A 24,838-nucleotide genomic window follows, 5' to 3' on the forward strand; every position below is an offset into this window, starting at 1 on the left:
CTCTGGAAATAGAGAGCCTCCTTGTGTAGCACTGCTTGCGCAGATCAGGGCATGAAGAGGCCAGAAACTGATGAATCTTTTAAAATGTATTTATCATTTGCCACTTGTTTTTTTTTTTCTTATCATGGCACTCACATCAGGGTGACTCAGGGTGAGCCTGATCCTATGATGCTTCTGCAAACTAGAGGCCAGCTGAGTTCAGCCATAACTCTGCCTGTGCTGTGTCATGAGGCAAGGCAATCAATGACTCCAGAACAAAGAAGTACGCTGTGAAAGGTGAGTTTTAAAAAACAAAAAAGACAATGAAAACCACATCGCTCAGCATCAGCAGTGAAATAATTAGACATCTCTTCAGGATAGATTTATGGGCTAGTACCACTCACAGACAGAAGCAGGACTTGCTGGGGAGGATGCTTTATAAATGCAAAATTAGTAACAGTAGTCCTAAAAACAAAACAGAGTGAGGAAGCAGAGCCTGAGGAAGCACAGAAAAATGGCACAGCTGCCGTGAACAGACCAGATGTGGGCTGATCTAGGATAACTCTTCCCCAGAGTTTTCTCCTTCCAGCAGGATGCGGGAATCATCTTAGGTCTTGGTGAACGATGAGGGGACACACGCCAGCATCTCCCACGGTGCCTGCCTGCGGTGAGGGCACAGCATAAAGCAGGGTGAGAAGATAGACAGCTTATGTGCATGCTTGGCTACGGAGCGAGATGGTATTTCAAAGCCAGCGGTGTCATTTTTGGTTACAACCAACCTCAAAACTCGAGGAAAAGCCCTTGACAACTGATGTCATGGTGTTGCTTGCCGTTAAGAGAGATTTCTGTATGTGCCCAGGACAATCAGTCTCTTTGTGTTGTCAGACCCTGCCTTCTAGCTACCGGAGGCTTCTGAAATTCGGAGATGAAGAGATTAGACAAGAGGATCACAGGTATTTATACACAAATGAGCACCGCCAGGTATTTCAGGGGGAGATTTCAGGCCCCCTGTGCCTGGCACAACACCCTGCCTGCCTGTTCCGCTCAGCCAACGCCATTTGGACCCTAACACCAACGGCCTTAAACCCTTATTTTTCAACCTCCTTGCATCCCGACACGAACGGCACCTGTAGCTGCGACTGGGATTTCCGCGCGGCCTCAGGGCTGGAGCACGGCGGCAGCGGGTTTCCACAGCACCCCGCCTGCGGAGAAGCCACCTCGTGCCTCAGTTTCCCCCTTTTTTTTGCCACAATGTGTGTGTGGGGGGATCCCCCCGGACCCTTCTCCTGCCCGGCCGAGGGTGTGAGGCCGGGCGGTGTGAGGTAGCAACCCCCCCCCCTCCTCCTCGGGCACTCTGCCGGGCCAGGGGGCCCCGAGCCGAGTCTCCTGAACGCCCCTCAGCCTTCAAAAACCGCCGAGCTCGTCCCCCCCACCCACCCATGGGGCGCTGAGGGGCCCGGCGTCGGCGGGAAGACCGGAGGCACCGCCGAGGGGCGGCTGTGGTGGTCCGGGAGGGGGCCGTCCCCTCACGGCGGGCCGGGGAAGAGCCGGCCCCCGGGGCGGAGGTGGGCGGCTGGGGGTCGGGCCGAGGGGTGGAGCCGCGGGCTGGCGGGTCGGGGTGAAGGGGTGTGTGTGTGGGGGGGGGGGGAAAAAAACCTTCCCCTTCCCGAACGAGCCGGAGCTGGGGAAGGAGCCTCCACAAACTCCTCCTGCCCCGCCGCTACCGCCAGCCGCTCGCAGCATGGTGAGGAGAGGCGGGGGGGGGGGAGGGTGGTGGTTTGCCGGGCGGGAAGTTTGGCGGCCCCGGCTCCGTTCGCCCCGAGCTCACCGCCTTCCCCTTCCCTCCGCTCCTTCTCTTGCAGATCTGGAAAACTCTCCCGCTGCTCTGCGCCCTGCTGGCCGTCGCCCGCCTGAGAGCTGAGGTAGGAACGGGGGCCCCCGGCGGCGAGGCGCGGGGGTTGGCCGGGAAGCGGTGGTGGTGGGGGGGGCGGGGGGGGTGTCCCATTTTGGCGTTTTTCCACAGCGTCCCTTGTCGTCCCGTCCCCTCTTCCTCCTCGCCGGGACGGGGGAAAGTAGCAACCGGGGCCGGAGGGAAGTTGGGGGATCGCCGGACCCCTCCGTGTGAGGAGAAGCGGAGGGGGGGGCGGCTGCTTCCCTGCCCGGGCCCGGGCCGGAGCCCCCCCTCAGCCTGCCGGCGGGCTGGGCTCCCCTTCCCCTCCCTCCTGCTCTTTCTTTCTTTCTCTTTTCTTTTTTTTTTCATTTTTTTTACTGCAATGACATTGAAAGCCCCCAGCTCGCCCCCCCCCCCCGCCCCAGCTCTGTTGACAGAAAATAAACGGTGCCTGAATTCCCGGTTGCGGCAGCCTCCGTAAAAGTGAGGTCAGAAACAAAATATTTGATAATTACGGCAGGGGGAAATGTGGAAGTGATTTGAGGAAAATGAACTCAAGCTGGGCTGGGGAGGGAGGCCGAGCCCGCTTTCGGAGGGAAGCGGTCCCGCTCGGGGGGCGGGAGGCAGCTCGTCCTCCCCGCCTGCATTTTTTCTCCCTACATATTTCTCCCAGATGGCGAGACCCACCCTAGAGCATCGCAGTTTGGCTCTGCACAAAAAAAAAAAAATAAAAAAAAATAAATGCATAAACACGTCCGACTTCCTACAGACGGTTCCGTCTTTTTCTGCCTCCCACCCGTGGACCGCGCTGCCCGGGTGATGGCAAGGAGGGGGGTTTAGGCTGAAGCCCATCGCTGTTGCTCTCTCCCCCTAAGCAAAGCTCTTCCGCAAACTCCCCGCAACTGCCAGCCGCTCGCTGAAGGGACGAACAATGCAAACGCTGGGACACGAGGAGCGGAGGTGAGACAGGGCGGTTGCGAGCCGACACTGTCAAGCTACAGCTCTGGTTGCAGCTATCGTGAAAACCAAGGAGAGCGGGACTGAGCTGTAGTATGGGCTAGCGTTTCACATCTGCCTGTACACGATAATATTGTAATACACTTTCTTCCCAAGGCGTGACAATCTTATGTAGTCAGCATTTCCATGCATCCTCTCCAACGCTGTCCTGAAAAAGCCAGGTTGGTTTTATTCATTTTCTTAGGAACCCTAAATAAACCTTAACCAGTTCCAGTCAATATACAGCAAAACCTCTGTAGGGAGGAAGTGCACAGCAGTGCATCTGTAAGATGAATGATAATAACAGCTAAATAGTGATGGCACTGGTCTGAGTAAAGCCTCCTGGAGTCAGTAAGCCAGAGAGACATAGCCAAGATGTGTTTGGCCCTTGATTTCTGATTTCACTGGTGCCGCTAACGTTATGTTAACAGTCAAAGTGCTAAATCCTGCTTTTTGCTTAATGTTCTCTAATTTGGAGTACCTGGGTGGCTTCCCAAGTATTAAATACTGTCATGTCGCTGTGCCTCATCTGCAGACTGAAAGTAAGAAAAATGTACAGCTGTCATGTTCAAAACTTGGTTTTAAAGGCCAGTTCATGCTTGAGTGGATAAATGAATGATTTGACTGTTTTCAGGGGTAACAGTCCAGGTGTCAAACCAGCCAACGTTTTGGTTTGATTCCAGTCTAAGTTCAGCAAAACTTGAGAGTGATGACTGAGGTTTGGGTCTGCTTTCAGGGAAAATTGACACCTCGGACAACTTTTGGTTTGGGGTTCAGTTTGATTCCTCGTTGCTGGTAGGTGCCAAGTGATGAACAACTGTTCACCCTCTGGGGTATCTAGACCTTCTCATTTTCTAGGGAGTGGGCTGTGCTTGAAGGTGAGCTGCTTGCAATTCAGAGACAGCTTTGATGGTTGCCCCCTTCTAAATGTTTCTTATTACCACTCTGCTGCATCACTGGCATTTCGTAAGATTAGTGTGGCATTTTCCTGTGTGGTTTTCCCTATTCCAGATTTTGGGAGTGATAACCTCTCTATTTCTTTGGTTTCTGCTGCAGTTTGCACTTTGTGCCTTTCAGCATGTTCAGAATATTAACACTGAGCCTTAAGCTTCTAATCATTTTGTCGGCAAAACTATATCTGAACTGTACTGGGGTTTTTGTACAACACTCATTTCTACAACATTGTTAGGTGCATAATTAGAATCTTGAAGGAAAGAAAGAAAGAAATTGCTTCAGTAAATGTTCCTGGCATGACTTTGTGCAGACTGGAAAATCTGAGACGTGCCAAAACTTGGGAGCTTTTCTTGGCCCGGTTCAGTAATAGTCACAAGAGCAATAGACGGTGAACTGTACTCCTCGGATAGAAGCCAGCCACCAGCTTCAGACAGCCCTTTTTATCTCTTTCTTCCTGGGTCAGACTCTCAGTAAGGCGGCCGTTTGCTCGTATTAATGGGGATGCTGCAGAGGTGAAGCTGCTTGTGTTCTCAGCTGGGGCTTTCTGAAGCAGATGGAGTGATTTTTGGGAAGCATCCATCACGATAGAGGAAAAGGGAGAGGCTCGAAATGTCTGATGAATGTATTAAAAGTTAGTCAGTTGTTCATATCCTGCTGGAGTAAGTTACCTAGTTAACGCTGGAGAGGAGTCCAATCGCTGTTTGACTGTGAACGTGAGGTCTGAAGGGTGGTGGGCGGGACGGCTTCCACTGGTGGTACCGCTGTAATTATACCAGCACTGTTACATGTCCCACCAGGGTACTTACCTCAAAATAAGCGTGAGGGTTTTTCTTTTTTCATTTTGGCATAAACCTGATTCAGAATCATCAAGAAAGTTATTTTCACTGTGAATTTTAGATGTTTTGCTGTGTGCTGTGGACAGAAGTCCTATCCTGAATCCAGCCTTGCCAAGAGGAGAAGTCACTGCCCTGGCCTGCTCCCTGCTCCTTGCCAGAAAACTGGCAAGGAGCAGATTAATCTCTGGGACCTGGAGCTGTTCTCCTGAACCATCCTTAACCCATTTCTGGCCAAATGAGCCACCCTTTGGGAAGAGTTGTGTAAACAGTTTAATCTGACTCGTCTCATCTTGGCTAAAAAGGGCTAGAGGAGGAGGGCTAGAGGCTTTCTTCTTGCGAGGAGGTCTACTGACAGATCTGAGGGGGGCTATATAACCCCCAAGCAACACAGCAATGACAAGCATCTGGAGGCAGATCTATAACCTTTTCTAACAGCACAGTGTTCGCAGTGCCTACATCTGTTGTAACCCTGGGATTAATTTTTTTCACCCCACCTCCTTTTCCCTCGGTGTAATTTTTCCGTGAGAAAAGCTGAAAAGGGATGTTATGGGGGAGAGAAAAGACAAAGGTTTCAGCTAAGTTCTGTTTGCTTAACTCACCTGAGTGCTTCCTCTCGATCCGACTTGACTGCTTTTGCACGTAGGGAGGGCAACACTTGACCCCTTCCAAGACCTGTGCCCCTTTTGCCAGCAGAGTGCTCGTGTGCCCCAGGGAAGATGGAGCTGGGAGTTCAGCTGGTCTTCCTAAAGCCTGGTGTACTTCCTCCCATTGGGCTGTTCACTCAGTCTGGCCAGCATCGTCAGCTTGCTTCGGTTAAACTTTTCCCACATTTCTGCAATGGTGAAAACTAAAAACTGCTGTCTTAATAAGTGAAACTGAATAAATTAAAGTTGAGATCCTGATGTAATTGCATAGCAGTATTTGGCTGTATTTGGCCCTGAAGCCATCATTTTAAGAAGGGTGCATTTGCCTTTGAAATTTAGTGATAGAGACTTTGTGGGTAGTTCAGTCCTCCTCTTGCTGATATTTTGTCCATGGCAGCGGAAAGAATAGACGCCGTGGTGCCAATCACGTGGGTAACTCAGACTGGTTTTGATATGCACTGGCTTCGTGCAATAAAACCCAGCAGTCACAAGTAACCCACTAATGTAATAAAACTACCTTCCCAGATCTAGTCGAGCAGGCACATCTTCAGTCTTCAGTGGAAGGAAAAATTGCATCCATTTTTCTCCTTGAGCTGGTTTTGGAGTGATAGGCGTCTTCCTCCTTGAAATCCTGCCCTTGAGTGCCAGACCAGGCGTTGCTGGAGCTGCGCCTCAAGGCAATAAGCATATTTTAAATGGGGAGGCAGGGAAAAAAATGATTCTACCGTGGGCGCGCAGCAAAGGCTTATCTGTGCAAAGCCGGTTTTTTAAGGCGCGTGCTGTGCCGTCGGGCAGCTGCTGTGCTGCGGATGGTCCCAGGGATCAGAGTCTGGGAGACAAACCAAGTGGTTCTGTCTGAGGCACCTCGTGTTGTGCTGAAGTAGCTGGCCAAATGCGCAGTGTATGAGTGTTTAAACAACCTCCCGGGCTGTTTTGAAGGGACCATAACCTCCGAGCAACAGCGTGCATGGCGCAAGCTTTGAAGCAGAAGCGATGTCGCGTAGCACGTACGTGTGTGTGCATGGCACCCTGATGCTGCTTCTCGCCTGGAGCTGCTGTCAGATCCGAGCTGCTTTGTGCAAACGTGCTGTAGCTGAGTGAATGACTTTATCTGCCAGCGTGCAAATTCCTTGCCGGTAATTAACAGGGGGCTGCTGCTGGGGCCTGCCTGGGAGGCAGCTCTGCTCCCAGCACAGGAGGAGAGGACTGGCTGAGAGTCTCCTGTTGCATTTTCCAGCTGCTGTTATTGGTACAGCTGCTTACCCATCAGGAGGCACCAGGGCACCTTTGATCTTTCTTGTGTGGTGTTACATGAGCTGGGGAATGTTTCTCTTTGTACAGAAGAGAGTTTGTCACAAATCTCAGCCAGATGTGTCTTTCTGGGCTCATGAGACTCCTGTTAACTAGTCTGTGTTTTTGCCACATATCCTGCGAGCTAGATGAGATTGGTTCCCAGAAATGCGTTATTTAGCTGGGTTGCATCTATCTTTGCAGGGGGGTTGGCTTCTCCTGTACGATATCTAAGCTAATCTGTGAATAACCAGCATTTCATTGGAGAGATTTGTCCCTCACAGCGTTGCCTCTGAGTTTAGCAAAAGAAAAGAGCAGACTGCTGTTATGCTGTGAAGCATAATTCCTTCCAGAGCTGTGTCTGGGTGGCAGACATGGGGTTATATACGCCTTGACTTTCCCAGAGGCTGTCGATTTTGCCACAGCTAGGGCACTAAGTTAGATGTGAGCTGGTTAGAGCAGGCGCTCATTTGCTCTTGACTATGGGGCTCTGATTGCAATTCCTAGGCCTTGTAGCAGTAAATAAACAAATGGCAGATAAGCAGGCCTGGAGGCTTCGGTGCTATATTAAAAGCACAGATAACTATAGCATGAGCAGCGATGCATGGCATTTTCTTACTACTTGCTCTCAAGTGTGCTCCAGTTCTGATCTGAAGACACCAGCCAGCAGTCATGAGTGACTATGTCCCTTCTCTGCCATGCAAACCAGCTTCCCAGAAGTGAAGTTCGTTTAAGTTCCTGTGAAATCTTATTACCTGCTCTATGCCTTAGCTCTCTCACTTATTACACTGTACCTCTCTGTTTTGACATTGAGCCTGTGGTTGCTTGGAGCAGTGGATTAGATGTAGGCTGCCTGTGAGAAACGATGAAGAAAATCAAACTCATGATCCAGTCTGCATATGTGGAATTTGTTGAGACACCTGCACCTTGTTTGGAGTGCGTCAAGGGGTCCATAACCTGGAAGCAGTTTGGAGGCTCCTTTTGGACCAACACATTTGGAAAAAAGAAGGGGTTCGGGGATGATGATTGGGGAAGGATTTGGCATCTCATTAGCTCAGCTGTAGGTGGATCCCACATTTCCACTGTTTGACAGCTAAGCAAATATTTGGTGGAAGAAACTAAATGCTGCTTGAAGACAGGAATCTGGTTTTTGTCTCACTGGGGAGAGAGTGCTAGTTCTCCCGTGCTTCTGAGGAGAATACCCAATGCACCAGGAAAACCAGGAGCTTGAAAGACTTGTTAGACCTCATCTCGCTCATCTCTGTATGCACATTGCAGGATGACTCTCTGTGCAGCATTTCCCATGGCTGTACCTTGTCAACAGCTGTCCCAGAGATGGACCTCTAACCACTTTCTCTAAATACTGTAACGCTATGTAATGGACCCCATAGCAACCAGCCTCTCTTCTTGTTCCTTCTGCTTTATCCTTCCCTCATTTGATTCTGCAGCTCTGTTACACAGCAGTAAAGCCATAAGCATATGAATTTATTTTTTTTCTTCGTCTTGATTGTATCTCTGTGGAGGGCCTTGCAATGCAAAGAACAGCAAACCACCTTGAAAGAACAATGGAGAGAAACAGAGAAAAACACCAAGGCAAAGCAGCCGAGTTTCATTGGTAGGAGAGGATTTGCACACTTTATGCTCCAAACATAGAAGGACTGTTTGGATGGCTGTTTGTCACCCACTGCTGGTTGTCCCGAGCCAGTACATGTTCCTCCTCATTCCATCCCTGCTTCTCACCCAGAGTCCCGAGACAGGATCAAGAGGCCTTGGGAATTTGGACGCTGGTGGAGCTTTCCATGCTTAATCAACTTTTTCCCCCACAATGAAAATTTTCAAGAAATGGTGATAGCTTCATAGTTTGTCTATAGCCAGAGACAACTTCTTTGTTTCTTTATCTGTGAGGAGACCTAGGGAGGTAGTGGAAGGACTTGCTGCAGAGGTACCTGTGGCAGGAGAAAGACTCAAGCCTGAAACAGTCTTTTCAAGTCTTCCAAGTCAGGGGAGGGGAGAAGAGGATGTTTCAGTCTTGGATAAGGAGGAAGCAAGAGTGGGGTGACAGGGATGGGCTAGCAAAGCTACCTGCCGCTGATGGAGCGATGTACTGGTGAACCTTGTCCTAACGCAGGAGCCCGTGGGCTAGGTGTGCCTCCTGCCATCAGAAACGCTGCCCTTGGCCACTCTTTCCTCGTCACCCCACTGCCGGGGCGAGGCATTTTGGGGCTTGAGCGTCGGAGGGACAGAACAAGGAGTTTCTGTCCATCCACCGGGACGGACGGAAGAGGGAGCGTTCAGCAGGCGCTGGCCAGTTGCCAGGTTGGCCTCCAGCGCCGCGCTGTCCGGGGATGGTTTTGATGGCAGAATCCGTTGCCGTTTTTTTCTGACAATTAATCGATCTGGAGGACGGTGCCTGGTGGGGGGGCCCCCTCTGTGCTAGAGCAGCCCCTGCCATTTAAGTGCTGGTAATTGTAGCCTGAAGCCAAGAGCTTTCCTTCTGCATGACGTAACTCTTTGCATATGTACTCCTTGCTGCTCTGGGACTTTCTTTCCCGTCCTGCGTTTTGGCCACTTTTTCGTGTTTATGTTTGAGGAAGCTTAAGTATGAGGGATTGGAATTGTTGTCTCGTTTCCTATATGTAGGAGGAGGCGATCTCCTCGGGGAACTTTTGCTACGTCTGGATCGTTTCGTTGTCTGGGTGAGTAAAATTCCTCAGGGATAACGGAAAAGGTTGTGACCCAGCTCTGGTCTGCAGCTCACGCATTCAAACCCAGGGCTCTGGAAGATTAAGGTGGCAGGGGACCAAGCATTCACGTCGAAGGCATTGCCTTCAACTTGGCAGAAAAGCTGCGGTATTCTTGTCTGAGGACAACGTGTTTGCTCCGTGTGATGCAAGCTCTGGGGTATTCCAGCCCCAAGACGATAAATGCCACATGAGTAGTATCGGCCTAATCTTCTTCAGTCGGCCCTCCCCTTCTCCAGTTGCCCTGCGGGTGAATGACGGAGAAGTCGGGTTGCAACAGAGGCTCTGTTTCTCACGGAGCTCCATTTCTCGTGTCCCCAGGACTGGGGCCCGGACTCATTGGTAGAGGATGATGTGTAAGGGTAAGGAGTAGGGTAAGGAGGGACTACTTTTTAAATTTTTTTAATTTTAACTGCCTGTTTTATACCCAGTCAGCAGTTAAAGAGCGAGCCTGGGCTTGCTCATACACTGAGCTTTGCTCAGCAAGTGGCATATTGCCCCTTCCCTGTGACCAGGGCTGGGCCGGTGGCCTGTGCTGTCCCTGGCAAGGAGCATTCCCCGTACTTGGCCTGCTGTGGGGTTGGGGCCGCAGCGTAACCGGTGGCACACATCGGTGGCTGCTCCCAGTGCCTCCTTGGCCACATTTGCTGCCGAGCTACGGACGGGTCGGTGTGACCGGCCCTGCCTAGCTGAACAGAGCACTTTCAGGAGGGTGAGAGGCATGTCCGCAGGCCTTTGTTCACCTGAGAAGTGTACGTGGGAAGATGCGTGCGCGCTTGCAGGATGGTTCCCCACAGCCCATGCGTTTCGCCATGCTTTTCAGAGGGGCTAGTGACAGGTGTGATAATGCTTTTCGAGGTCATTCAAAGCATCCCCCTTTAGAAAAACAGACTGTTTCTTCTACAAGGTATTGCTGTGTGCCCTGGGATTAGTAGCTGCTTGTACAAACCGTAGCCATTAGTGTCTCAGCAAATCCAGTTTTATACATCCCTGATAAGTGATGCCCCCTTCCTGTTCTGTGAAAAATGATACCATGCTCTGGAGTATCTCAAAGTCAGTAAGTTTATCTTCACGGTCCTCTTCTATGAGCAAGTAGACTGTTAATCTTTTTATTCTGTCCCAACGGTCCTTCTTATGCCCCTGTGTTCAATGATAATCAGTGCCTCTCCTGTGCAGTGATCTCCATCTTGTATACATAGCCACTTTTTGGGGTCCCTCAGGTCTCTGCTTAGCCCACCCCTTTTAATCTCCTTGTAGCTCCCTTCCTCCTGTCAAAGCAGAACGTTTTTCCTTGGCTGCCTAAAAAAATGGAGATTCATGTGATCTTACTCTCTGTTGGTACCTCTTTGAATCTCCTCAAAAAACTTTTAAACCCAACAGCCAGTTTCAGCCATATTTAGCGAAGTATTTTAATTTCCTGCAAGATACTGTGTTCCTCTAAGTTTGGTAAAAATAGACACGGTGCAGTAGTTACTGCCCTACCTGAGGGAAAAGCTCCAGTGTGAGATCAGCTTTTACTACAGACCAGGGAAGCATTTTGTGAGTATTCCCCTTTGATCATAGTTCACACCTTTGTAGCCACCAGATGCGATCAGCCTGGAGACAGGAATCTGTGGGAAGCAGCTTGTAGAAGAGCTCGTTTTTCCTCGGCTTTGCACTTTATGGTTTGTCCTCCCCTCTTTGGTGCTCGGAGCTGCATGCAGTCCCACAGGAGAGTGTCATGGAGGAAACTGAGCCAAAGCATGGTTAATCACGGGGCACAAAACATGGTTTGTTACACCTCGTATGCACGTACACACGTGCACACAGAGCCACCTTACTCAGCTCTGTTACGGAGTAACTTGCTGCTAACTCCTGCCACCCAGAACTGGGATGGGGGAGTGGAGGAGAATGCAGCAAAATTTGCAATTCATGTGGAATATTTGGGAATTTCAGGTCCTACTGGGTGAGTGTTGAATCTTGCTGTGGTATATGAATTGCCTGAGACCGCATGGTGTCAGTACAGTGCCTGGGCCACTCCTAACTTTGTGCACGTGAAAATTGAAAGAGACGGGAGAACAGCTGGGCGTTAATACCTCCTCACAAATCACTGCCAAGCTCTTCTGCAGTGCAGCAGCACACATCCAGACACTGGGGTGAGTTAGGCCATCCTGGCTGCAGATTCAAGGTCAACAGTAAACCAGGATTAAGTAGACACAACTGTTGGTTTTGGGGTTGGTTTTTTTTTTTCCAGGTTTGTATTTATTTGCTGTGGGGTTTTGGCAGGGTGGAGGGACTAAAGGGGAATCCAAATGTATGTGGTTCAAACAACTTCATAGCCTGTAGGCATCAAGAAAATGCAAACAGACTCTTGTCTCCAGACCTATTTGTTCTCACTCTTAGCATCATGCCATGATTTGTATGTAGGCTTTGGGCAAGGCACCTAATTCTTCTAAGCTGCAGTGTTCACATCTGTAAAAAAAGGATAATGATATGCTATGCCTCTTGGAAGGGTTTATGAAGCTGAACGCATTCCTGTTAAGAAAAGTTAAAAGCTCTCATGTAGAAGGTGCAGCAGGCACTGCAGAGGGTCATTATCCTATCAATAACAATAGTGAAGAAAACAGAGATAAAATGTGGACCAGAATTGCTGTGTGATACAGCAATTTCTTGCCAGGCAGTAAAGATGTGCAAAAAGGGCTTGTAGGGGCCGCATTTAAGATGTGAGCTGATGGCCCACAGATGGGAAGAAAGAGATGGTTGAATGTTTTTATGGAGACAGGGAGGGAGAGGAAGGGCATAAGATAGGAGAGCTGGAGTGTCTCACAGGGGTGATTGCATTTCTCAAGGGTTTGCTCTCAGAGGGGAGCAGCAAGCATCGCTCCAGCTGTTTGTAGCTCAGAGGAGACAAACTGGAGATGTGCTGTACGGGGAGCACTTGACATTGTGGCAATGTAGATTTCCCTGTGAGCTATATGTTATAGTTAAGTAGAGAATCTTATATGGGGCATAGTCGCTTGCTTTCCCTGACAGGTCTGCCAAAGGTTGATAAGGGAGAGAAGATGGGTTAGCAATTTCCATTGGTTGTCATGGTAACTAATGGAAATTACTTTTTTTTGTTGTTTGTCTGTCATATATGACGATGTTTGTTGAAACAACTAGGAAACATTCTCTCTCTCTCAATGTTTTTTGGGTTTTTTGGTTGTTGGGTTGGTTTTTTTTTTCTCCACATTTTAACTGCTGACTTCTGGTCTTAAGTAGTACATTGTTACCAGAAGTCTTCTAGAGAGTTTATACAGAGTTTTTGAGTGCAGTAAAGTATGTACTGGGGATAAGCATCTGGAATAGGCAGCTGCTGGGCAGTTTGGTGTGCTGAGCCACTTCCCACCCCGAGACCTTCTGCAAGGTGCCCACATGAATGTTTTCTCACCAAGAGGCCTAAAAGTCGATGCCCAAGATCACAGGTAGCCTATTTCCCATGTAAATAGGAAGCAGATGATTAGCTACTCTGAAAAAGTTCAAGCTGGATGAAAGGGGGATGGTAATGCCAATTTATCAGCCAGTGAGCTGTCAGGCTTACTGATGTAGTGATGGCAAAGAGCTTGGAGCATTTCAGATTAGAAGTGTGGGTGAAACACAAGGCATTATTATTACCATTTCATGTAAACATTAGCATGTCTTGTCACTAAAAATATGGCTGTCTACCAACACCAGTGACACTAAAAGGGACAATTTTCCCCATAGATTAGTAGATGGCGAGGCCAGAAGAAGCTATTGTGCTTTACTTCTTCTGCCCCCTTGCATAATACAGCCCATACATCCAGCTCTTTGATTAATTCCATTTGCTCTGGACTCTAAAGCGTGTTTTAAAAACATCTAGTCTTGATTAAGTAATTACCACAAATGGAAAATACCACTGTGTTTGGTATGTTGCTGCAGTGGTTAATTACCCACATGCTGTTACACCTCATTTCTGGCTTGCATTTGTCTAGTTTTGGTCTCCGAATGCTGAATCTTGGGTTTAATCTGCTAAACAGAAGAGGCCTTTAGTACTGCGCATCTATTCCCCACCATTGTAACTGTGGTCTGCGACAAGGACCGCTCCCAGTCTTGTCTTTGGCAAACTAAACAGTCTGAGCTCCTCCAGCCGTCCCTGGTAAGGTATGTCTCTTAATCCCTGGCTCAGTACTGGGTCTCCACATGTTGCATCCCCTTTCCCAGTCTGTTAGCACTCCCTCGCCACATGATGACAGCACACCTCCATGTGCTGTTACTGGGAATCTGTACAGCCTTGGGCGATATAAGTTGTAAAAAGAAGAAAGACAAAAACAATATGAGCCCTAATTTATTATTAGGGAGTTATACGTTAACCCACACACCATCAGGAAACATAGTTGGCCAGGTTTTTATAACAGGAGTCTTCCCACGGTACACAAATGTGCTGCTGTTGTTACCAACTAAAGCCTTGGGTTTGAGTTTCCTATAATACATGCTTAAGTTAAAGCTCAATATTCAGAGGCTTCTCGACCCTCTTGACCCTGCAGGTGAGATTTGACTGGGTTGGGGGCCGGGGGGCTGCGTGCTCAGCCCTGCAAGCAGGCAAAGGGCTGTGTCGCAGCACAGTGGCCAGCTGGAGCCTGTCCTTTGGCAGACACCTTCAGCTGAGCCCCGCTAGACCATGTACCCTCCCCGACCAGTGCCCCAAACACAGTGTCTCTGCCATCGCAGGGCCCTTTTCACCAGACCGGTCGGCTGCCAGGCTCACGGGCCAGTTTGAGCGCACGGGCTCCCAGGGCAGGGAGAGCAGCTAACGGTCTGCTAATGCGGTAGACACGGTAGCGAGGAAATCTGTGGTCTCTTGCGTGCCTACACTTAAAGTATCTAAGCTGAGCAGTGATAGTTGGCAGAACTGGGGCCTGAGCGCTGTTAAAGGCTGCACTACTGACATTGGTGAGCATGTCTCCGTGCTCTGTGAGGTCCCATGTGTACACCAGCACACGCTGCTGCTGTTCTGATTTATATTCCTTTTCTCACGGTAGAGCCTGGTAGATGAACTAGGCTTTGACGGGAGGGAGAGCTCTCACTGATGTCGGAGGCTGGGTCTGTCGGGTCTATCTCTAGGTGGGACTTGGTTTGTTTTATATGCAGGCATCAGTCCTGGGACCGAGGGGGGCACGAAGAGCACGCAGGCTGCCCCCCCTCTCAACAACTCAAGCCATTGCCCGCAAGTCTGACCCACGTTGGATAGAGCTAGAGAGGTGCAGGCAGAGCCAGATTTCTTGCTGTTCACTCCACCCTTCTCAAACGATCCATTTCTAACCAAATAACAATACAGGAATTTCTTCCAAGAGCAAATCTTGCTTGCTTGCTGTCCCACGGGCAAGGACTCTCCTCTGAGATGTGTTTGTACAAAGCTTGGCACAGACTGGGCTGGATCTTGACTTGGATCTTGGGAAGCTTCTGTACTAAAAATGCATAATAAAGATTTAGGGGTTATTAAAATACCCCTTTTTTGTTTCTTTTTCCATTTCCAACTTTGTCTTTAAATATGCATGTCTGGGGGTTTTCCCTCCTCTCAGAGAAAGAAGAAAGCTCTCTGCATTTCTTGTTCTCAGGTCCCTTCCAGTTCATACCTTGGGAAGACCGAGTGGGCTAGGCTGAAGGTCTGTGCTTTCATAGCTTTAAGGCATCTTCCTGCAAGGCAGCCTTAACTGGGTAGCAGAGGCACTCAAATAAAGAAAGCTTGTGCACTTTTTCTGTGGGCAAGCTAGTTGGAAGTCCTTTTTTTTGGTCACTGATGAAAGGTGAGAAGGGGTGGCTCCCTCTTTTGAGGTGACGTTTTCACCCCGTGTTCTGCCGTGAGCTCAAACCCCATTTTTTAATAAAAGTCTGGCAAGAGGCAAGAAAGTCCTGTGTTCCTCGGGGCTATGACTTTTTTGAACTTGGAGCCAAACTTCCTTGCAGCCTACATCTAAAGAAGCAGTGTCGCAGTGGGTGCGAGCCGCTCTGCCCGTGAGCTGCCATGGAGAAAGGTGAATGCCTCTCCTGCCACTTTCCCTGCCTGCACCACCTTCTTCTTCCTCTGCCCCTGCGTAGCTGGAAACTGAACTCTGTCCCAAAAAACTCTGATTGATGGGGGGGGGGTACACAGCTTTTCATTTTTTGTCTTTGCACAGGTGTGAGAGAAAACGTGGGAAAGCATAGCATGGGGATGGGAAAGGAGGTGCCCTCCCTCTCTGCCCCATCCCGTGCTGCTGACCACAGCCCCCAGGAGAGAGGCCCCGTTGCTGGCTGCTCTGTTTTTTGGATGCAGGAGAGCATTAACACTTTCTCAGAGAAGCTACGGACTGTTCCCGTCGTTCCTCTTGTACAAAACCTGCGGCAGTTGCTATGCGTGGCTGGGACGGAGGAGCATGGCCAGGCGGGCTTCTCTCCTCCAGCACCCACCCTGCCGGGAGGGGGGAGCACGGTGGGCTCAGGGGAACGGGCTTGGGAAGGTTTTGGCAGCTTCGAGGACGGAGCCTGGCCGGCGGGTGCTGGGGTCCGGCAGGGGATGTGAAGAGCACGGCCGGCGTGACCTGGAACCGTGCCGCAGCTTGTGCTGGATGCGTCCCAGGGATTGCTCGCCCGTCCCTGCCGCGCTTCCCCGCAGTCGGTGGAGCGAGAGGCTGCCAGAGCCCTTGGCGGGGGCTGCGGCAGGGCCTGGCGAGACCTTTCCTTCACGGCCTCCAGCAGCGTTAGGCAGCAGGGGGGTGATTTCCATCTCTGCCAGGGGTGTCTGCCCATAGGGTGCTTTCCCGGCCAGGGATGAGGGGAGTTGTCAAGCGCTCATTTATTGCAGAGACGGACTCCTGAGAGCACTCGGTGATGTACTCGAGGACACAGGGTGCCACGACTGAAGGATGGATGCTTCTGCATCCATCGGCTTAATTCTGCGGGAGGGGGGCTTTTGCCCTTGCTCACACTCATGCAGTGCGTGGGCAGGGTAGTGTCGTGGACTGACGGCAGTTGTTGGCGGAGGGATGGGGATGTGCTCACCTGGCAGGACTTGTAAGTCCCAGTTTTGCTTCCCACAGACTTCCTATGTAGTACTGGAAAAGCTGCTGAAACCCAGGGTGTTGAAGACAGATGATATAGCTAAGGTTTACGGAGAGCAAGGGAGTTTGTCTCTTAAATGGTGATACTAGTCTGGGCCCAAGTACTTCAAGGATGCTTTGGTAGAACCCCTGGTCCTCCATCTGCGGGTGAGATTCCTAAAGGAGAGCTTTCCACCTCATGGCTGCATTTAGGTGATAATTTGGTGCAGTTCGTGCCTGCCCTCAGGAAGCAGCTATCTGATACAGCAGCTGAAGAACACGCGTACAGCTATCTCTACTTTCAGACCTAGAGCTGTTTGTTTAGCCAGCTGGTGTTCACACAGTAAGTACCAGGAGTCCCAAATTTGTTCCTTTCGGCCTCTGTCCCATCCAGCAGCATTATACATTCCCAAGAGGTTGTTAAAAGCATTAGGATGTCTCGGGGAGGAGTGCCCGTATTTGCATCATTATTTTTGATAGGATTTAGCTGTTAAAAGCCAGGCACACCACGTACTGCTGGCTGCTGTCCCAGTATTAGTGTAGTCTGATTTCTCTGCAGTTGCATGGTTTCCGACAGGGAAGGGGGGAGGGGGAAATTACAATGTCTTGGCTGAGATGAAGATACAAAACTCAGGTTGAGATGGGGAAACACGGTGAAGTCCAGGCATGGAGCATGCAGAAGTAAAGCACGTGTCTCATGGACTGTTGCTTAGTGTGTCTGACATATGAGAAAAGGAAGAAATGACAATTTTTAATGAGACATTGATGTGACTGAAGGAACAGGGTCCCCATGGCAGGGCTGTGCTGACATCCTGGTGTTTTGGAGGATATGAGGCTCATGAAAGTCAATTATGTTTTGCTATAACAAAGGACTTGGAGGATTAAACTTGTGCAGCTGATGTGCTTCGTGACCATGAACATCTGCTCCACCCTTTGGCTGAAATTGCCATCACGCAGCAGGGATGACTGGACAGGTCACAAAACGTATCCTGAATTGTTTATGGCACAGTGTGCGTTGACAGCTGGACTTGGGTCAGCTTTACTATCGTGGATGAAGTAGTAAGCTGCAACACGTCAGGAACTGCTTCATAACCAGCTTGGACACCTTTGCTGTAGAGCGAGTATTCATTCCTAGAGGGGAGAAGGAAGCAGCCACAAGCAGTGTCCCTTGCAGACACTTGATTTTCATCTGCACCCTGGACTTGATGTTGCTGACTGCAAAATTACAGGCTTCTTGTATAAATGATCACTGCTGGGACTAGGCTGTGTTTATGTGCAGGTTTCACGGAGGCAAGGGTACCAAGCGCAGAAGCAAGTAATACTTGCATGGGTAAGGGTTTTGTGGTTCACACGGTAAGTGAGAATCAGCGTCAAGGCCCCATGAGTGACAAGTTCTTACAGATCAGCACAAATGTGCTAGATGCTCATGTTCACTGTAAGATAAGTAGTGTCTCTTTGGTCAGGGCTGTTTTCTTCTGCCTTGGCACACTGAAGTGACTCAGGTCTTCGAAGTGCTGGAGCACTTGGAATGCAAGGAGGGACATACAGCCAGCAGCTGGATTTGCGTAGGCTGTGGTAAGATGTTAGATATTGTCATTCCAGTAAATCTTCCATTGCAGGCTAAGATTATTTACCTTACCTTGCTTTTGCCGTAGGCTAAAGGAGCACATGCATACCATTCCTTCAGCTTGGTGGGATAACTTTCTAGATAACTGTCTGGTATTTTACCTGTGTATCTGACCTGAAGTGTCTACACTCTCACAGGGTCTGGGTGGTTGACAGGGAAGGACTGTGGCAGGCTTTGCAAGCTTTATTCTAGGAGGGCTGTTAGACCTGAAACAAGGAGCTTTTTGGTGCTTCTTTGGGTAGCGAGGGTTTTTGATTATTTTTTTTATTATTATTATTTATTTGTTAGTTCGTTGGGTTTTTTAAAAATGTATTTCAAACTGAGCTAACCCAGATTATTGGGGAGCTGAAAAGTAAGGTTTGTTTTCTTTGAAAAACAAACCAAGAGGTTTTACTAAAGAACTGAAGTTCAGTGTTGTGTTACTGAACCTTTCCTTGCGCAATACTAGACTTTGAATAATTGCAAAACCTCAAGGTGGCCTGCAGCACGCTACATCTGTTTATTGTGGCTCAATACATTGTTATAATATCACATGCTACTTCTGTAATCTTGTGGAGTGAAACAGATGATGTTATATTTATTTCCGACAGCCTGCATGTTTATACAGGTAGCATCTAGTACAGTTTTGTTCAGCAAGGCAAGTGTGACATCCAGTACATGAGAATAATGTCTACACATACACAATGATACGTACTTAAGCAATTTGTTCTCAGTATTCAAAAAGCTACCACTGATTTCCTGGTGTGCTTAAGTCAGAGCCAGCTCTAGAAACACGTTTTGATAAAAGCTTTGGGTGTGTGAATTTCCTGGGGTTTCTTAAATCTTTGTTGAAAAAGAAAACCTATTGTCCCTTCTGAGTTTCCTATCTTAACTTCTTTCGACGCATGCCATTTTACCACTGAAATCTCTCCTCTGCATAGGAGAAGAGGGTCTGGTTACATTAGGAATTGTAAAAATAGACTGCTTATACATTCAGGCGATATCATTCCTGGAGCCGAGCCCTGGAGAGGGGAGGGCAGTGTCAGAAGTGCAGGCCTCAGGGTCAGGAGAGCTCTCGGCTTCCTTATACCTGGTTGTAGCTGGAGGTGATGGAGCATGCTCCTCCTCTTACAGAGAGCTCTGGGCTAGCGGGGGCATGAGCAGGGGTGATAACTCCTGCAGACCTGGCTTTATCTTTTGCACCTACAGCTCCCTTCCCCCGGGGTGAGCAGTAACTAGCCAAACCAGCCTTTCCAACAGCAAAGGATGCAGAAGAGAGGCACCGCAGCAATTTCTGTAGAGTAAACATCTTTCGTAAGTTCGTTAGCCCCTTTATTTGTCTGTTTTCTTTCAAGTCTCTTCTAAGCCTTTTGAAGCGAGGGAGACATTTTGTTCTGTTCTTGTCTGCTCTTCCCCTCCTTGGATATACAGCCACGAGTCTGTGATCTTACTGAAAACCAATGATCGTCAGCAGTTCAGTCTAATATACTGGGCTGCAAAGTGTAGTGGCTGAGGCACAAGCATGTATTTCTTTCTGCTGACTTTATTAGAGAAGCAATAAATTCTGGCTGGCCGACAAGGTGGACAGCCAAGGCTGGCAGACAGCTGCGCAAGCTAATGTCTTAAACTGCTGCGGTTGGATCTGCCAGAGGCTGCCTTCTGAAACCCTTAGTCTGCCTCAGTTTTTTGTCTATCGGAGTTCTTTTTTTTTTTTTTTTTTTTTTTTTCCCCCCCTCTGAAAGCGATGGCAAAAATCCACTTGTCTTCGCTGGGTGCTGCGGCAGAACCTAGTGTCCTGCAGGAGTATCTCCACTCACCTCCCCAGTGCAGTCCTGGCTGTAAAAGAGCTGCTTAACTAAGCACACGGACTTTGCTAATAGTGCAGCAGAAGCTGGGGCTGTCCTGTGCTTAACTGAAACTGCAAAAATAGTGTGACCTTTTTTTCAGTTACTTGCCACATTCATTAAATGGGAAATTTTCTCTGTCGAATACCAAAATTGTTTATACTGCATTAAGCAAGGGAAATTTGCCAAATATTTTATGCTTGTTTGACTTAAAATACGTCCAAGCTCAGTGTGCTTCCCCTGTCTTTGATTTAACTTTGACATAAAGCATGTAAACCACCAAGTTTCAGCCTGCCACAGATGTCTCTGTGGCGTCTATACAGTTCCACAAACAAGGGGATTTGTAGAGAAATATTAACTCAGCCATTTCTACATCATTGCTAGCAAAGGGAGAACATGGCCACTGCCCTCACTTTGCGGAGCCGAGTGCCCCGGATCAGAGAGGATATTTTTGGGCAATGTTAGGCTGGTGCTGTGGGCTGGGTTTCCAGCGGGGCTGAAGGCTTTTGTTTCCCTTCCGTGCGTTTCCAGCATCTGTGAACATCAGGCTGTTTGGGGGAACATTCAGCCCTAGCAGAAGAACCAGAGCAGATGGGATGATTTTCTCTTCGAGAGAGGAGGTTAGAGGGAGGCATGCAGGAGTGGATACAAAAGGTAAATAGCAGAATGTCAGTCTTCTGTAGCATGGTTCCCAGGAGGCTGGGAAGCCAACCTCAGATGGTCAGTGGAGTCACCTCCGATTCAAGGAGGAATGGCGGACATGGGAACCCCAGTGGTTGAAAGCATTGGTAGTGTTGTGTTTGCAAGTTGCATCACAGATAGTCTCTCTGATTAGAAAGGCCTAGCAAACATTCCTGATGTCTGGCTTCTTGCTGTTATACGGGAAAACAGATCCGCACAAAAAAATGTAATCATTAAATGAGCAAGCAAAAAAACCCTGTGGAAATAATCTGTCCTTAAGCCAACTGAGCTGGCTTTGGTAATTGGAGATCTGTTGTCTATGCAGAGATCTTGGCTTCTACTGCCACTATAAACTTTCAGGTTTCTGGGACATTTCCCAAGGTCTGGCACAATCACGTTCGCTGCTCAGGGAGGAATGGCTGCTGTGCAGGTACTGTTTACTTCTGTGTGAGCCACTGCCCTGTCATTTACCTTGCTCCACCACCTTTCTTTTGCCTTGGATGCCCCCCATCCCATGTTGCCGAGCTCCAGAGCGTAAATCCGCTGAGCTGCAGCTCCAGCTGCCGTGCAAAGTTCATTTCTGTTGGGAGATGCGTGCTGCTTGGGTGGTTGCTCCTTGTGTGATCAGGGCAAATGGCACTTGGAGGCAGTGCCTTGTGTTGGTGAGACCCGGCTGGCCAGAAGGACCCTGTTCCTTCTAGGAGTGAGTACTGGGGAGGGGGCTTGGACTGTTCTGCTGTGAGGGAGAGAGAGACCTGGGACCTGTAGCGCTGAGCTCTGGCTGCAGTTGGTTTGGCATTCCTCAAAGTTGTTTGCCTCTGTGGTGCAGAGCATTTGTAATTATATTTTTGCTGTCTGCTGCATCATCTGTCTCAGCCCATTAGAGCATTTGCTGGTTAATTACTTAAGCTGCCATCAAACCTCTGTAAGGTAGGCTGTTACTACATCTCTCTCGCCGCAGACAAAAACAAGCAAATGAAGCCATCACCTCAGGTGGTCTTCATGCTCTGTCTAGAGATGTGGCGGCAACTGTTGACTTCATACCGCTAAGAGCACAGGGCTATGCTTCTCTTTTGAGAAAATATAAAGAAAAAACCAGCCGAAGATCAGAGATGAAGTGTGAGCTTGCCTGTGTGCTTGGCTCTTAGATCCACAGCACTCGCTTACTGAGTGACCGAGAAGGACGGTGGTTTCATCACGGAGCGGCAGTAGCTCAGATGCCTTCACAGGTAAAAGGTTTGTAGTACCTGCACATTCAGACTGGTTCTGGTACTCATTCAGGCTCTGAGCTGGATCCCACCAGGTGGCTGGCTTGGTGAGGGAACATCAAACACACACTGGGACCTGCTGCCCCAGGATCCAGGTCCCACATTGGCCTCTAGCTCCAGGGGATGGTCATGTCCTACCTGACCTGCCCTCTTCTCTCTAGTCTCAGTCATGTCCTGAGCCTGCCTCTTCTATGCAAAACATCTGCTGATTCAGTTCTCCACCCTTGTACTATTTGTCCTAAATTACTGTTTTCTTCTGGCATCAGCCCTCCTGGCTCTAATGACTGATGACCTGCAAGGGAGATGTCGTCCCCTGCCTTTCATTTCATTGCTCCATGCTGTAGCCCAAGCAGCAGCTGCCTGTGAAATCCTGCAATCCCAGAAGATAGCTTGTTTGGTCATCATGTTCAGTTAGTGTTTGGGCAACGTAATCAGGATCTGTGAGCTGTAAGGGGAAGGATTTTTCTTAACTTCTGAAGTTTCAGAAGTAATCAGCCGCTAGAAAGTTCACTGACTGTGTGTAAACTGGTGATTTCCACAAACACACACACGTTTGCTACAGTCTGATAGATGTGGATAGTTGCCCACAAGCAAGAGGCACCAGGGTGACTCTCCCACCAAATTCAGGCTGAGGCACTGAGGACTATTCTCGAACAATTCCTCGAACACGGACAAAACAACTTAATCTTGTTCTGAGAAACCACTGACCTTTTTCCGTTGACACTTTAAAAAGGAAAAGTCAGCCTGAGGCAAACACCTGGCGTGGAAAATTTCAACCTGAGCAGTTCAGTGCTGGCAAAGTTCTCAGCAACAGAAAAGATGGTTTCATAAGGGGAAGTGTCAGGCTGCTTTTAAGCATTGGGGTGCTACCCGTTCCACCCATAACATGGGGTGACACCTTGACTTCTGTGAATCAGCTGGCTTGACTGCTCTCCATCCCTCTGAAGACCTTCAGAAGAGGTCAGGCCGTGAAGTACAAACCCAAGTGAAGTTGGAGGTGGATCAGAGCTGCTGTTTCAGATACAGAGCTCGGCGTGCCTTGGTCTTTTCCAGCTGCAAAGATGTCTTGCAAATACCAGATGCGTGGAAAATAATGCCTTTGTCTTGGCCGTTACTAGATTTCCCATTGTGGTGCTTGACTCCTCGCAGGTTGTGGCTGTGGTTCTGCCATGGCTTTGGCAATGTCTGCATTAATAAATCAAACGTGCACAGGGTTGTTCGCTGACTGTGAGGCCAAGTGAGACAGAATGGCCCACATCTATGCTTTTAAACTGTCTTCTGATTTAGGGTGGCTGTGTGTGAATTACTTCTTGGTTACCAGGGTCTGTGCTAACCCCTAAACCGTGTCTGAGAACTTGCAGACCACACCAGTGGCCCTGGTCCTGCTTCAACAGCGCAGACATTTGAGCTCGGGTGCCAGGGATTTTCCTGCTAGTGTCTGGCCCTCTTGAATTTCGCAGGGTAAGTGCAGGCTCTGAGCCTCGGGACTCCATGCTCATCCCAGAACCACCCAGTTTTCCCTTTCTGCGTGGTGTTCAGGAGGGGGTTGCTCTCAGTCAGCTGTTTGTGGCTTCTCCTGCTGCCTGGGGGTATTCCTGTCAATGGCTGAACTTTAAGCAGCTTTGCTGGGATTAGCCTAGACACGGAGGATTACTGAAATATCTGTGATATCTGTTATGAATTCACTCCATTTAGTATTCTAAACTCTTTCTCCTTACTCCTGGATTAGTAGTCTTAGCTATTGCTAATGAGTTTGTTAGAAACACCAGTATGGAGATGAGCTGACACTGATGGATTGACATAGTTTGCATGCCACAGAAGAGTCTTCAGATGGTTACGATTTCTAGTTATGGGTGACACAACTGCAAGTAGCGTAGAGGCAAAAGTTTGCGTAACTCGTTATCTGGCGTACGGGTTGTGTCACTGCTACAAAATCTCTTTATTTCTGAGCAGTGGAGATCTATGCGGTAAAATACATCTCCCATGAAAGCTGCTCTTGTCCTCCTATCTCTCCATGTAAAATTCCTTCACCAACAGCTTCAAGGACAATGCTGCATTGCTCAGACGTTTAATACTGTAGAATTTGTCTTGGGAAATAATATAATTGTATTTTTTATTTTTTTTTAACAAAGCCATTATACTGTCAAAAGCTTAACTTTCTTTTGCATTAGCCGACAGCCAGCAGGGATTGCTGGGAAAAGAAAGTGCTTAGCTTAACCTGAATTTTTTACTAGCAAGAAAAATGGAATGAAAACAAAATGAATTTATAATGAAATGGATTTATTTCTGGGCTTTCCTATTGTGCTGTTGTTTGCTTTCTTTGAGGGCATTTAGAGCTGATTAGCAGCCCTGGAGACAGAAGTCCATTATTTACCCAAAGAGCAACCAAGAGTGGGAAGACAACAATGCAGCCTCCCTCCCTCCCTTTCTTTCTACTCCATCCTCTGCATCCCTCCTGCATTCCCAAAACGAGCCTTAAGTTTGTCCTGAAGGGATCGTTCTTCATCTGGGAGAGGACAACTAAGTCTGTGTGGTCTGCTGCCTTCTGTTGGAGATGCCAGCGGAGGCAGAGGATTTGCTGGAGGCCTCCAGCTCCTCAGGGTCAGGTCCCTGTGCTGGGAAGGAGCGCGGGACACCTTCCCAGTCTGCCAGAGGCAAAGGACTGGTGTGGGTGTCTGAACCCATCTGCACTTAACCAGCCTTCTGGGAAACGGGGTCACAAGGGCTGATTGAGGAACGAGGAGGAGGAGGAGGAGGAACGTGTGGTCCCACTGAAGAGATTTTGCAAAAGGCTGCACAAAAAGAATTGTTTCTTTCCATGGGAGTTAAAGCTAGGGGAACAAAGTGGGAGAGCCAGATGTGAGCTGCTCTGTGGCAGCATCCCTACCCTCCTGCTCCTCCCTCTCTCCCAGGAATTGTTCCTGAGGCCGCCCCCCCCCCCCCCCCCACTCCATTAGTGGGGACGCGGGTGCTTACATACGTGAAGAGATCCCAAGCCTCCGTGGCAATTGTTGCCCGTAGCATGGTGTTTTTAATTGCAGGATACGTAGCCC

At 49.0% G+C, this 24,838-nt stretch overlaps 1 protein-coding gene across 1 annotated transcript in view; it reads left to right on the plus strand.

Moving 5' to 3' along the window:
• Window positions 1-1,640: 1,640 nt before the first annotated feature.
• The window catches only part of FSTL1 (follistatin like 1), a 55,811-nt gene continuing 32,613 nt past the window's right edge, over window positions 1,641-24,838 (plus strand). Inside the window, exons 1-2 of the mRNA XM_049824228.1 lie at window positions 1,641-1,723; window positions 1,842-1,901. Coding sequence (XP_049680185.1) covers window positions 1,721-1,723; window positions 1,842-1,901 — 63 coding nt within the window. The 5' untranslated portion in view covers window positions 1,641-1,720. The remainder of the gene's footprint in view (window positions 1,724-1,841; window positions 1,902-24,838) is intronic.

Source organism: Accipiter gentilis, chromosome 21 (genome assembly GCF_929443795.1).
Source record: "Accipiter gentilis chromosome 21, bAccGen1.1, whole genome shotgun sequence".
In the NCBI taxonomy this organism is placed as follows: domain Eukaryota; kingdom Metazoa; phylum Chordata; class Aves; order Accipitriformes; family Accipitridae; genus Astur; species Astur gentilis.